Source organism: Cariama cristata, unplaced genomic scaffold, assembly GCF_000690535.1.
Source record: "Cariama cristata isolate BGI_N322 unplaced genomic scaffold, ASM69053v1 scaffold20049, whole genome shotgun sequence".
Classification (NCBI taxonomy): domain Eukaryota; kingdom Metazoa; phylum Chordata; class Aves; order Cariamiformes; family Cariamidae; genus Cariama; species Cariama cristata.
In genome coordinates this window covers 3,890-18,456 of record NW_009634266.1, presented here as the reverse complement: position 1 = coordinate 18,456, position 14,567 = coordinate 3,890, and the positions used below count along the sequence as shown (strand labels likewise).

The window sequence follows — 14,567 nt, the reverse complement described above, 5'->3', positions numbered from 1 at the left end:
TTACATCTATTCCCTCCCACTTGTGTCTGGGCACTGTTGTCTGGGGGTCTTCTTTGGGGGTCGTGGTGGGAAGGCTCAAAGCCTTCCTCTCAGTTAAACTTCTTATTCCGGTGCTTGTGCTCCATTGTTTCAGCTACATTGCAAACCCAAGTGGGCAGTTAATCCTCTCTTCCAGATAAGGGCGGGAATGTGTCATCCAGGAAAAGGCTAATCATGGCTGAGATAAGTGGTGTCTCTGTCCCCATACCTATCTTAACCCTGTATCTGAATACTTAACACCCTGTCTCCGTCCCCATACTTGGGTACCTGGAAACTTAGATTCTTTCCAACTGCCTATTTATGACTTAAGCAAAACTACGATACTATTTATCACATCGCTACACTGACAAATAAATATGGTTGTGGGTTTTTTTTCTTTTTTCTTTTTTTCTTTTGATTTTCTGCAGTAACAGGAAAAAAAAAGCTGTTGGCAAGCAATAGATATGTAACAAGTTAATGCCAACAATTTTGTGTATGCATTGTTGTTTTTTGGGGGTTTTCTTTTAAATTAAAACCTGATTTTTAAGTAGAAATGAATGAAAGGTTATCAGAGGAACTTCCAAGTAGTGATCAAATGAAATAATAGAAAATACTAAAGCAGCTAGCCACAAAATGAAAAGGTGGAAGAGTCTAATGTTTCTGTTGATGATAGCAAGCATACACCATATTTCACACTTGTCCATTGTTACAAAATTGCTAATTCAGAAGGAATCAAAAAGGAGTGTGTTGCCTGAAACCACTGCCTGTACTAAAAAAGCTACAACAAAAGCATTTGTTTTGTATTTTGAGGAACATAGAATTGAAGTAAAAGGGATATTAATATAACCAGCCACGGCAGGGAAGCAGCTAGAAAATCATGAAAATTTCATGTCTTTCAGTGTGCACAGTGTTCCTCTAAGGGGAACGTGTAGGCTAAAATACCAAGCGCACCATATAATTATTTGATGTGATGCATGGAGAAAAGAGTCTTCTACACATTTCTTCTTCTGCTGTGACTCAGAGGAGGTTAAAAATTCTGCCTGTGAGTAAAGCAGACTGTGGTTTTCACAGATAGTCCTCTTCACAGTGATTTTTCAGTGGCTAAGCAGTGACAAATTTTCAGATCGCCTTGGTGGAGCTGAGCACTTTTAGTCTAGACAACACCAAAAGCACCCTGGATTAGGTGGTTAAGTGGCTGGGAATGCTCTCGCTCCTGGCTGACATTGTGTCTTGCCTAAACAACCTTAACCTTTGCCTTCGGAGTGTCCAAAGGCAAACAGGCTGACCGATTTATTAAGCTGGGAGGCATTTGTTGCAAAGGCAGTGTTTTTTCTCTCAGGATGCTCACTTTTCAAGCTTCCACCTGCTGAAGGAGCTGTAAATATTTTGTACTGCCAGTGCCGATGACTTTGCTGAATATTTGCAAAATACAGATTATAATACAGGAGTATGGGAGTTTTAATTTGTAAGAGACCTCCTCTTACTGGAAAAAGATCAGACTGGTGGTTATTAAAGTTGAAAAAACTACTGGGTTAAATTGAAGGTAACAAAAAGAGCTCTGTCACCTTCTGATGCACTGGGCATAATTTTTTGTGAAACTTCAGAAATTTGCATGTGCTGCCTTGTGGCATTTTTGCACGGCTGCTTGTGGGAAGTGATACTTTCATACAAGAAGTTTTTTCTTCCTTCCTCAGGCTAACAGCGTATCACGTAGAAGTTTATATGCAGCTTCAAGTGTCCAAAAGAACATTAGACACCAAAAGCTTTAAAAACAGCGGGAAAAACGGTCTCATTAGTTATACTAGTTTAGACTCCTTAAATGTGCTTTCAGAAAAAAAGGATATGCAAATTTTGTAGTAGTTTTAAGTATTCACAATCTGTGATTTTAGTACTGTTTCTTTATATGTGGCAAACACCGAACAGATGTGATGCATTTCCATGTATAAATGTTTGTGTCTGCTTGTTTGTAAAATGAAGTTTGAATGTTACCTACCAGCAAGTGCAAGCACTCACTGGATTAAAAAAACCCACTTTATTCTTGAAGGTTTTATTCTGAATTTTATTCTTGAAGGTTTGCCTACCCCAGCATATACCACTGATTGCCCCATGTAAATCTAATTGTTAAAAGTACAGATTTTGTTGAGCCTTCTAAAGGATTATAACACTTGCCTCAATTCAGCAAAATATTTAAGCAGGGGCATAATTTCCAGCATTTTCAGAGGATGGACCTCAACATGTTCCTATTCGAGACAGAGCAATAGTGCCTGCTTCTCTAACGGTATTAGGCAGGAGGGGAGTGTACGTACAGGTGACTAATACTGTCTAACGTTAATGGTTGGAACTGGGTGACTGTAGGTTGACTGGTACCTGGCTCTGTAGGTTACAGACAGTGGCTAGGGTGTTCGGGCACCCAGACTATAGCAGCTAACAAGAATCCCTTCCCATGCTCTTCCTCACTATTTCCTAGTCTTGATGATTCATTATAGTGTATTCATAAAGATACCAGCTTCTTAATTTTTAGATTATTTACATCATTAATAAAATATGGTAAACTAATATTTTTTTCTTTTTTTTTTCCTTTGTCCTGGAATACTTTTATTTTAGGAAATACAATTTATCTCTGGGAATTCTTACTAGCACTGCTTCAGGACAAAGCTACATGTCCTAAATATATCAAATGGACTCAAAGAGAGAAGGGCATTTTCAAACTGGTAGACTCCAAGGCTGTGTCCAGGTTGTGGGGAAAACACAAAAACAAACCTGACATGAATTATGAAACAATGGGCAGAGCTCTGAGGTACGTGCATTTTTAATAATAGACTGTTTTTGTTGCCTTAGTGTTTGTATGCATTAAATGACTCATCTAATTTGTGTAACAACAGAGGAGAATTAGTATTCTGTCAATTTGGGAAATTAAGAAGTTATTTCAGCAAAATAAATAAACTAACTAAAAGTAACCCTTACTAACTCCAGCCCCAAATCAGTCACCTTCAGTCTCAGCTCAGATGTTTTCAGCGCTGTTGCAAAAACTGCATCTTCACAGTCAGCCACAGACAAAGAGACTGAAGATTCCAAATGGGGCAAGCCTCTTACATAAAATTTGAATCTATTTTCTCAAAAAAATCCTAAATTTGGGTGTATTAATGAAACTATTTCTACTTGTTGCAAATGATCCTGTTTCCAGTGGAATATACCGTTTTAGAATTCAGGTCTGGTTGCGCTGCTCTGAACTTGCGTGTACAGACCATTTTAAAACATCTTATCATGTTCCTCTGCCTATCAGGCTGGGATTTTTCTTATACATAAAAGACTGCAAAATAAGCAGACATCTGTGAAGCTTCAGTCTTACCTGCTGATTGATAATTGTCCAACTGAGCAGCTATGCATTTCTTTTCATTTCCCTTCATCCCTCACCTTGGTCTGCATAATTTCAAAATGTTGTACTAATTTGTAAGTGTAACAGAAGTAGGGCTCTCCTGTCCTATTCCGTTTGCTTTGTTGTAGATAAAATGTCTGCCTGTACTCACTGGTGAATAAACATGAATTCAGGTAACTGAAAGAACTGTATGAGTCAAGAGGAGAATTACAAGTTTCAAGCAACTTTCAAAGAGTATGAGTTGATAGCAGAGCTGCCCAGTCATGGAGTTCTTCTCTGTCTCTTCAAAGTTATCTGAGGTTGAAATTAGAAGGTGACAAGAAATACCAGTAAAAGAAAGTTGTTTAAGGAAAAAATATGCTTTTAAATTGGCCACTCCTTTATAATGAAGAAGCTAGGCACTTAAAATATTGTTTACTTGCTACTGCTGATCTTATTTTCTGGTTTCTTTTGTGTTTTTTTTTTCCTTTTGTTTTTTTTTGGCAAAAAACACCATGTAACTTGATGTGTGTACACTTTATACAGATACTATTACCAAAGAGGAATACTGGCTAAAGTAGAAGGTCAGCGCCTGGTATATCAATTTAAAGAAATGCCAAAAGATCTCATCTATATAGATGATGAAGATGCGAGCCCTAGCACTGAATCATCAGATTCAACTCTGCTCTCGACTCCTGTGGCCAATAGAAACCAGTCGAGCAGATCTAGAGCGTCTGCAAACACGGGAACAAAGGGAGGATCAACCACAGTGCTAAAAACAGGAAACTCAAAGCCTGCTAAGCTGAAGGAGCACGTAGAAGTTGTACAGCAGCAGACACCTGGCTTGAGTTCAGAAGTTTTGAGGACAATGCAATCTCCGCAGCCAGTACATCCCACTCAGCTTTTTCGGACAGTTCACGTAATGCAGCCATTGCAGTCCCTCACAGAAGGACATGCAGCTGTAACCAGTAATGTTCCGGATGAAACGTTAAATCCCTCAGTTCAGAATATAAGGTAAGAAAATGTACAGAACATAAATGTATGAATAATAATAAATTAACTGGATGATGGCTAGATAGACTAGATTCTTTATTGTGCTTCCAAAAAATGCTCATCTTCAGTTTGGTTGAAGTGAAATGGTGTCTTTGTGGCTGATCCTAGGAATTGGGAGTTACTACAGCATACTGCGACGTGTACACTCATAAATGCTCTGTCTTTGGTGGGAAGCGAATCTTTCGTGCGGTATTAGGCCTGATGCAAATCCTTTAGAGAGGAAAAATACACAACTTACTGTCCCGCAGCAGAGGCAGTATTTTCATGGCTCTGCTTTTTCACTGACTGTTTGGTGTCTTCACTTTTGAATTATACATGGTGTGTCTGCATGATCCATTCAAAAAGATTTTCCTTCTTGCTTCTAATTTTTCTTCTTGAGAATTTTTTGTCATCTCATCTTTTGTATTGTCCTCAGCTGCAGCAAGGGAAGACTCTGTGTTACCTACTCTAGCATTTTGCTGCTGTTACAATAGCATCTTCTTTTGATTTTAGAAAACAATTAACAGAACAATCTAATGGGAGCTGTGTATCTGCAGACTATTTTGGGAGACAGTGAAGCTTCCACGCTTAATTTGTAAGTGAACTGGCTAACGCTACACAGCGTTTAATCATCATGGCTCCTTTGCACCTACCCATTAGTAGCAGCATACTAATTGAAGAGGCTTTAAAAACAATCACTTAAGTCTGGTTTTACCGTAGTCTGAGGCATCCCCTGATGGAGCTTGTTCACCTCCACTGACTACAAAAGACCTAAACCAAATAAATGTTCTTGCAATCTAGGCCCCTCACAGGAACGTCAGAGTTGTATATGGTGATTCTGGACCTTAAAGCTCTTTCAGGAGAGCTTCAGGATATAATTCAGGAGCTGCACATTCTTAATAAATTATGAGCATCACTTTTTTTTTGAGATTTGCTGTGTTAACGTCGCCGTTATAATGGTTATCATTTGGTTCAGCAAAATGGCAATAATGCTGTTTCCTGCTTCCTTCATCTATTCTTTCCTTTGAAAATTACATGCAGAGCCACCAGTACACTTGGAGTGGTACTGACTATCTGGGGTTAACCATGCAATTTTGTCAGAGAGAAGTAAGTAATGACACCAAATAATTTCTTCATTTCCAAAGAGTAAGTTTTGTTCTCTCGTCTCTGCTACTAGAGGGATGCTGTAAAAGCTAGTCAGTTATTAAAACTCCACTTTATATAAAGGGAAAATCCAGAATAGCAATAACAGCTAGGTTTTTCAGAAGAACTGAAAGAAGAACTGAAGCTGTTTAGATCAGCCTCCAGTGACTGATTTAATGGCATCAATAAGAAATGCTTTAGGAGATAACCAAGTAGTTGAGGAAATTGAGATTTATATATAGGAAATGACAAACCCAGACTGCAGCTTCAATCAAGAAAAAAGGTTATATTATCTCTTCTTTTTTTGGGGTAAAAAAATCCCAAACTTTAAAATCATCCCTGGACTCCCTAGTTTGAATCCTGTTCTTTTTTTTTTATTTCCTTAAAAGTGATGAAATGGTTTCATTCACGTTGCAATATGAAAGATTCATACTGAAAAGAGAAATTCACTGGTTAGCAAAGGCTGCAAGGGAATAAATACATTGGGCCAAGAAAGCAGAAATATTTTTCATAGTTACTGGTAGGAACTGTAAAACAAACTAGAAAGAGTTACCATTTTTAAGTAGACTATCTGTTTTCATTTGTCTTTTAATTCTAAAATGCATGATTTGAAATCAAATTGTGTTTTGCTTATTGTTCTAACCAACTAGAATTAGTTCAAAATGCACATAGTGGAGGGAAGTGTTATACTTGATCAGAAGTTTATGTGAAAGACAATTATGAAGAATTTGACAAAAAAAAAAAGAAAAAAAGGAACCAGTTTTGGAATTCATTTAGAAAAAATTAATAAAAATTCATCAAGGTGATGTCTTGTAAGTTTTTAAAGCTTAGGAATGAAGCTACTCTGTACAGTGCAATCCTATGATTTCAGGGTTGATGAAGGATTTACTTGTAAAAAATGACTAGGGGAATTTAGTGAAAGGAAGCAAGTACAGACATACTTGAAGCTATACAGTACCATTTAAGTCAGTAGAATACTGCCATTAAACATTAATAGGGGGAAAGTTCAGCAATTGGCAGTTAAATAGCTCTAGGCTAGACCTGCACTAGATTATATATCAGAAACAATATCAATAGTATAGATGGTATAAAAAATGGTAACAACAAAGAGAAATATGTGCAAGACCTAATAAGGCAGGCAGGCAAGAAGTCCAGCCTAACATTTGGAAAGCTGCTCAGTGACATGATGACATCCAGTTATTGCTTTATGGTATTTCACAATCGGACCTTGGGCAAGAAGCTAAGGGGAAAAAAATAGTTGAGATGATACATGTGTGAAGTTCGAATGAAGTAAAAGCCTTAAAGCCTTAGAGTGCTATATTGCGTCGATTCTAATCCATTGTTTGTAACTTAAAACATTATTCCACGAAGTCTTCAATTGCACTCTCCTTAGCCAAGATGACCAATTATCTCAGAGGAAGGAAAAAAAAAAAAGGACATCAGATCTTTTCAGTGCAGTACATAATTACTGAATGGTATAGAAGTATTGCTAATTAAATAAGAATATACTAAGGTGTCTGATCAGTTAAGAGTGAAAATAAAAACCACAACCCAGATTTTTTTTGGTGTACTTTTAACCATGATAGGCCAAGCTGCAAACCAAGGTGCTGATGAGTCCTGTGCAGTAGTCACTGACCATTCCAAACTCTAAAAATACAATTTATGACAGATACATTTCTGCTCAGTTTCAAAATGCAAACTTCAGATAGTTTGGTGAGGTAGAACGGCACATTGAACATTTTTTGGAGCATATGTTTTAGGTCTTGTTTTATAATAAGGCTAAAACAAAGGAACTGGATTTTGGGTTTGTGTATTCAAACAGCTCTAAATCTCTAGCAATTGCATGTTTATGTACACGTTCTGGATCGTTGGAATGGGGCTTCCATAAGGGTTGAAATGAATGGTCTGCATGATTTGAAAATGTACAGCAGGTGCAATTGCCATTATAGAGTAGGAGCTGACAAACCTGATGTATGCACACTCTGTGTAGGGTACTGGTTGGAGTCACTTTATAGTAGTTTTATAAGGAGGCATGAGGAAAAATAGCAACATTGGTTGCCAGTTGGTGTTCAGAGGTTGGGGCATGTAGATAGTAGAGGTCATTTGGGCAAAACAGCAACCAGGGTTTGCCTGGTTATGCTGGATAGTGGTTGGGCTCTGCCTTGAAGTGTGAACATCTTGTACCCGTATAATTTGTCTTACCCAATGTAGCTGTTTTATTCATTCTTTGCTCTTCTTCATGGAAATAAATGGTCTTCCCTCTGCAGCAATTTGCTTCTGTTGTGTTGTGAGAAGAAAAAAAATATTGAGAAAATACTGAGGATTTTTGAGGTCAGAACAGTTGGCTTCTTAACACTTAACCGTATCCTTCAGAGAAGAAGTCTGAACATGCATCTGAGGGACTTGGTAAAGGAATCATATTTGAAGAATGTTGTGAAGGGCTCATGTGACCATCCCTCCCCTGTGCTAGGCAGCATTGCCTGGTAAAGTCTGCTCCCAGAGCATCGCTGGGAGACCATGGCAGCCGTTCCCCAGGGCCTCTGCATTTCTCAAAGAAATGGGCATGCCAGTGGAAATCAGGGGTTGGTTCTTCGCAGGAGACAGGCAGCGGCTTCATTTATAGCTGCAGAAAGCTCATGTGCAGTTTTGTGTACTTTGAGGGGAGGGTAGTGTCTTACTCTGAAGTGGAAAAGTCTTGGCTTTTGGATGGCTTTTGGTGCGCTTTTTATACAAGTTTTGGTGCTGCTGTATGCAGAGGAGACAAGGAGAAGGGTTGCTCGCCAGGGATAGATGCTTCTTCTTCAGTCCCAGTGCTTAAACAGAAAGGCTGTGATGTGGTGCTAACCCAAGCTTGGGAAATGGGGCAGGAGCAGAGTCAGGTCATGGAAACTGGGTTTTGCTGACCGAGGAAGATATCTAGTATCCCCAGTGGGAATATTCAGAATTGCGAACTCACTGCTGTTCTGCAGGTCCAACTGCTCTGGCTTGGTGGTTGCAGGCAGTTTCTGTGTGTAACTGGGAGCTGAATTTGGCACCACATGTTTCCAGTGATAAGACAAAAATAAAAATACCTCTCTGGATGAACATTTCTAACTTTTTCCAATGAGCCAGCTTTTTTAAGGAAGGGGGGGACGGACGGGAAGAGTCTCTTTGAATTTAGCGCTTGTAAAATTGTTCTGTTTAAACCAGAATAACTGACACAGGTTAACCAAAATATCTGGTTTATTGGAGTAATTGTATTTTAGCTTGGAATTCGGAGGCACTGAAGTAGGCCTGGGGTTCAGCTCCGTGTTCGCTGGGTCATTCTGAGTGTAAAGGGCATCCTTTCTGTTCCTCCAGAAAGTGTACTTCTCCTGTAAGGCTAGGGACTTACCTTGTCTAGGACATCGTACAGAGCTCTTAAAGTGCCTGCATTTGAGCAATTAAATTGCTCCCTTAAATGATGAGGGCTGCAGGTAGAGAGAGATGCATTTTCATTTACCTTTGATCTAGAGTAGTAGTGATTTAAGATGGAGTGTCTTCTGGATGGAGTGAAAAGAGGTTCTCATGTTACTAACCGTTCTGAGAAGATCATGTGGTGAGTAATTTAAAATTACATGTCTGTGTTATTGACTATATGGGACATAGCTGAATCTTGTAGCCGGCTGCTCTGTATACCGAGAAACTTGCAATTAGCTGATTGCTGACAGATCCTGTGCAGTGCTTTAGCAGACTTCAGGTTTTAAACACAATGTTTCGATCAAAATTCAGTTTATTGTTTCTTTTCTGTATTTCCAAGTTGTCATTGTGATAACTTGGACAGAGCATGTTAGAAGACCAGTATCCTGAGTCTGTTCTTTAACTGGGGGAAAAGCTAATACAGACCACAGGGGACCAGTGGGACATGCTTTGTGTGTTCACTTCTGAAATGGAGAACCGCTACATGATGAATCAGCCACAGCTTTCACCTTGACCTTTTTGCAGCCTTTGGGGTAGAAAACGTTGCAGTAATTCATCCTGAAGGTGACACAAGCGTGGACCACAGTGGCAAGATCCTCATTCAAAAGGAAAAGGAAGTAGCTGAAGGTGAATCATGTTTTTTCTGGGCATGAGCATTCTGTGTAAGAACAGTGATGAAGCCAGCAATATGCCAACACAGTGGATTGTCCCGATAAGCAGAGGGAATTACCTTTGAAAGTCACGTCTACGCACAAGCAAACGCATATGCTTTCTGTTGTTGTTCCATAATCTGTTTCTGTGTCCAGGCTATGATGTGCTGGTGGTCTGACTGCAGCTCTGCTGATGCTGAAAAACAGACAGATTTGTCTAGCATGAGTTTATCAACTCTAAAAATGTTATTACAGCTGCTATTTCAAATGAAGTGTCTTCATCTTGTGCCATGTATAGATGTTAGCTTGTGTAAGTTGCACAGCAAATGTCACCGTTACGTTCTGTAATCATACTTTACACCCTATCTATGTTGGTTTTGCTTGAGCTTGCATAACCACACAGATGCAGGGAGGCAGTCTGGCACTATCCTACTGAGGTTTTGCAGTGACCATCTGCTTTCAGTCCTTTTTCCCTGAGTAAGAACGAGAGTCAAATCTGCACAATGTCAGCTAATGTTGTAGCCCATGACTCCTCTGCTGTTTCTGTAGGTACACTGAATAAAAACCCTCACAGGTATCACTCTTGGTAAAAAGCTCACTAGGGCTCCCTGGGAGTTGATGGGGAACATGAGCGAAGGAATACAATGCCAGCTGAGGACTTCTAGATAATCAGAAACGACTCTTGGCTCATATTTGGAAGGCCTTACTTTGATCGGCCAGCATCAATGCACGTGCTTTGCTTCTGTTTGCAGTCAGACAGTAGTCTTCCGTCAGTGCAACACGTGGTGTCTTCATGCTCCAAGGGAAGGCCTGCAGTAGAAGCTCTCCAGCACTCCCAGCTAGCAAATACTATTGGATCTGGCTCACCACTGCCATAGCCTTCACTAAAGGAAGGGAAGAGGGTGATTGTCGCAAAGAGCTGATCTCTGTCATCTCTTAAGTGAAGGCTTGACTGCATTTTGGGTTTCAGGATGGTGAGGAAAATGCCCTTCGTGAGGGAGGTGTTGGTCAGAAATAGGCTCATGTGATCTCAGTGGGCTTCTACAAGAAACTCTCATTTAGCTTACAACAGGGTGTTTTTCTCAGAACACATTTACAGTAGAGACACAACTTCTATGAGAGCAAAGACTTTGGTTATAACCAAACATTTTGATTTGATTTTCCTGCAGCTGAGAAGACCTTTTCTTAAGCCCATTTGTGATTTAATTTCTGTGGTAGGTAGGAAGAAGGGTGCTTATGGCAGAAGGGACTTCAGAGTCATCTAGACAGATTATTTTTGTTTCTACACAATGTGAAGCTATCCACAGGAGCTCTCTTTACATGTCTTCGGCACTGTTGAAAAAGTTGGGGTTTCTACAGGTCTCTGTTAGTAGCAAAGTTTCTGAGTTTTAATTCAGGTCAGTGTGCAGTTTTGAAAAATTCTGGAAAGAAAACTGTGAGACTGCACAGGTCAGTAAAAAGGACACCAGACTTGAAAGCTGAGTCCTCTGTCTCTGTCCTCATGACATTAAGATATTGTCCAGGCAGAGAGCTAGACATGAACAGGCAAGTTCTGCCCTTCCTGTGGAGGAGGCTGTGTTCAGACTGGGCATGAAACCATCAAGTGCCTTTCTACCTTTCAAGGACCATCTCCCCCTAGACTGCTTAGCAGCTCCTCTCTGTGTGGCTTGTGTTGTAGAAGGGCCAGTGGCTATGAGGCAATGTGTTGAAGTGAAGTATTGACAAGATTGTTGACGACTCTGAGGATGATGTACACGAGCACAGCTGTGGAGCTGAGTCACGGCAGAGCTCCTGAGTTGCATTTGGCTGATGCTTCCTATAGTCACTGAAAAGAGATTGCCTCTTGACTTGGGCATCTGAAGTGGCTCCAACAAGCACATCCCACCCCTTCCCCTGCCCTGCTCTTCCTAGCTTGACTGAGTTGTTTGCAAGCAGTTAGTTGAACAGATGGGGAAAGTCCCTGGGAGTTTGCCCATTTATCTCAAGACCATCGTTTCCCCTATAGCTGTAGGTTGAACGGTGTGGCTGTTGGAGAGGGGATTCTCCTCTGTTACCTCTCTCCCTGTATTTCTTAATACTGCCTTGTTTCTTTTTCTTACTATGCTGTGAAATACTTTGTTTACCTTGGCTTGTAGCTTCAATGGTTTTTTGGTATTTTCTCCATTTGATAAATTTCACGTAAATTACCATGAATAAACTTGTTTTTTCTGCCTGTCACTTACGGTTTGTTTTATCGCTAGTTACCTCATGATGAGCTAATATGATATTGTACAATTCTGGGCTGTTAACAGTACCAAATGGACCAAAAAATAGATGGTAATTTTCTGCCAAGCTAAAATGACTTCAGAATTTTTGTCATTCTTTTCTCAGTTGTAACCAGATTGTTTTATGGCAGCATTTCCTTTTCATCACTGTTGCTCAATGTTCTTGTTCTTGTTGTAACCTCAGCATGAACTTTTAAAGTAATCACCCAATAGATTTATACCATAGAGTAGGAAGGGCATTAGCAAATTGACAGTGAAATTCAGAAGCATAGCAAAATACACAGTTCAAAGCACCTAAAATAATGTAGCCCAGTGTTAACAGATCACCTTAAGTAGATGTACTACTTTTTTTTTTTTTTTAAACAGGCAAAACGATTAACCAAATCTGTATTTTTTTCAATGATATTTAAGGCAAATAGTTTGAGCAGATAAAGTTTTAGTTTGTAAACAGACACAGTTGTCTGTAGTCTTACCAATTAAGGTAAATGTCTTGCTTGGCCACTGTTAGCATAAATAACAATGTGTATTTATGGTGGTGTGTGCTACTTAATGCTGTGCTTGTACAGACATCTGCTGCATGCTTTCCCTGTAGCAAGTTCACACTCTGTGTGTATACATATGTGTGTATATACATGTTTATATATGTGTGTATCACATATATGTATCTTGACTGATGGAGAAGATAGAGCACCTGGAGTAAACTTAGTCATAGTGTGATGTACAGGTATGAGACTTTCTTTCAGGATAAATAAAATGACTTAACGTCAATACACAAATACTAACTACAGGTCATCTCAGAGCTCTTGCTCCTGGTGTTTTGTAGAATACGTTCTGCATTGATTAGATCCAGTTCACACTTCTTGAGGTTGTCCTTTACAGCCATTTAGCAGCTAGAAGCTTTTATTTTTACTGTTTTAAAACAAAACAGCTAAAGAACAAGAAAGTAACTTCAAATACTTGGATGGCATACCAGCACAGGCTTGCAGCTTCAGCTGCTGCTTTCAAAACTGCAGCTATTGAGTTGAACTTAATCCTTCAGGCTCAAGTAAGTTTCTTCATGGATTAAAGAGCTGGCTTGGTATCTACTCTGATACTTTTAATGCTTTTCTGATGGCAAGTGTCAGTTGTCTTTCCTTCTTAGCTGTTCCACTTGCATTGCTGGTCTCTGCAGACTTTCCAGGTTTGAGCTGGATCTATGTGACATTTTGATTTTACTGCAGGCTTGTTTAACTGTAGGTAGTTTACTTTTTTAAATTTTCTAAAAAAGGTAGTAGATGCCCTCATCCTGTTACTAGTTCTTACGCAGACATTTGTGATTTTTCCTACAAGATCCCAGGGAAATTGCTGGGGGGGGAGAGGAAAAGAGTTAGCACTGATAACCCTTAGCAGTCTTGGTGTGAGCCTTGGTGCTGTCATTTTGAGCCCTGCACTTTAAGCTTGGTTGTTGGTATTTGCTGTGCAGCACCAAGTTCTCCAGAAGTTGGAACGAAAGAAGCGGTCGCTCTAGCTGGTGCCTCACCTCCAGCCAGCCCCCATTTCCGTGAGCTTCTTCCTTGGGCTGCCTCCAGTTGTGTGAAACAGGAGCTCAAGATTGACTCTGGTGTCAGTCGCATCAAATTTTGTGTCCTGGCTACTATGGCCTCTGTGATGAGACCTGCGTGGGAGCCTCATGGGCAAGGATTTGGATTTGTTTTGCTATGGCAGCATTCCTGGGTACTGCAACCTTCTTTCTTGTGAGGAAGAGAAAGCTACAGATGCAGATTTTGTTCCTTGTATTACCGAGCCATGTAGGAGGTGGGGAAAAGATTGCCTGCAGCAGGGACTGGCAGCTGGAGGATGCTCAGGGAGTACTGCTGTGCTGAGCCTGATACCAGCTGGGCTACTGGAGCTGCTCTTCCTGGAGCAATCTTTGGAGCTCAGCTAGAGGCCTTTCCCAGAGGAGTGAGCTGACAGACCTGGGAAATCCTCTACAAATATTCCTTCGCTTGTCTCTGCTGCTGCACTAAGAAAGGGGGAATGCAGCTCCCTGTGCAGTTGGACTACCGCCAGCAGCAGCATCTGCATCCACATTGCCCCATAGCTTCAGCATCACGTAAGTCCTGCTTTGGTAAGCTTTTTGTTGTAACTGTGATAGCCAGAGCATGGTTTTAAATTGAAGTTTTGAATATGCTGAGTCTGATCTGACTGGTCAATGTCTAAACCCTGGCAAGTCGGATTTCACAGAGCTATAAAAAATAGGTACTACAGGGGTAGAAGGACTATAGAAAGGAGGACATTCCATGGTAGATGTATAGTAGGCAACGCTTATAGCGTATCTGAGGATCAGTCTTCAGAAGGAAGAGGATGCATATTGGGCATAGACTTGAAAGTGCAAATGTTGATAGTAAATTGCTTTCCATCTAAAGTGATTTCAGCAGGGGTAGAAATAAGCGAGGAGGAAATAGTTCTTTTTGTTTTCGGTCAGTGTCAAATATGTTCAAGAAAACAAAAGGGAGAGCTTAAGACTGAAAAAGGGGAGGAGGATAGGCAGGAGAATACATTGAAGAGAAGCAGGAAGGTTGGAGAGAACTTTGAGATCAAGCAGAGGGAAAGAAAAAGATTGTCGGAGACAGCATGGCATGGTGGGCTGGAGCAAGCTGGGGGAGGATGTCAAAGCAGTTACCCTTC

The 14,567-nt window shown here is 40.3% G+C and overlaps 1 protein-coding gene across 1 annotated transcript in view; it reads left to right on the top strand.

Moving 5' to 3' along the window:
• Positions 1-2,622: 2,622 nt before the first annotated feature.
• Positions 2,623-14,567, top strand: part of LOC104166979 (ETS-related transcription factor Elf-1-like) — a gene marked incomplete at its 5' end in the record, with an annotated part of 14,242 nt that continues 2,297 nt past the window's right edge. The window contains 2 exon segments of the mRNA XM_009707096.1: positions 2,623-2,815; positions 3,920-4,387. Of these exon segments, the coding sequence (XP_009705398.1) occupies positions 2,623-2,815; positions 3,920-4,387 (661 nt within the window).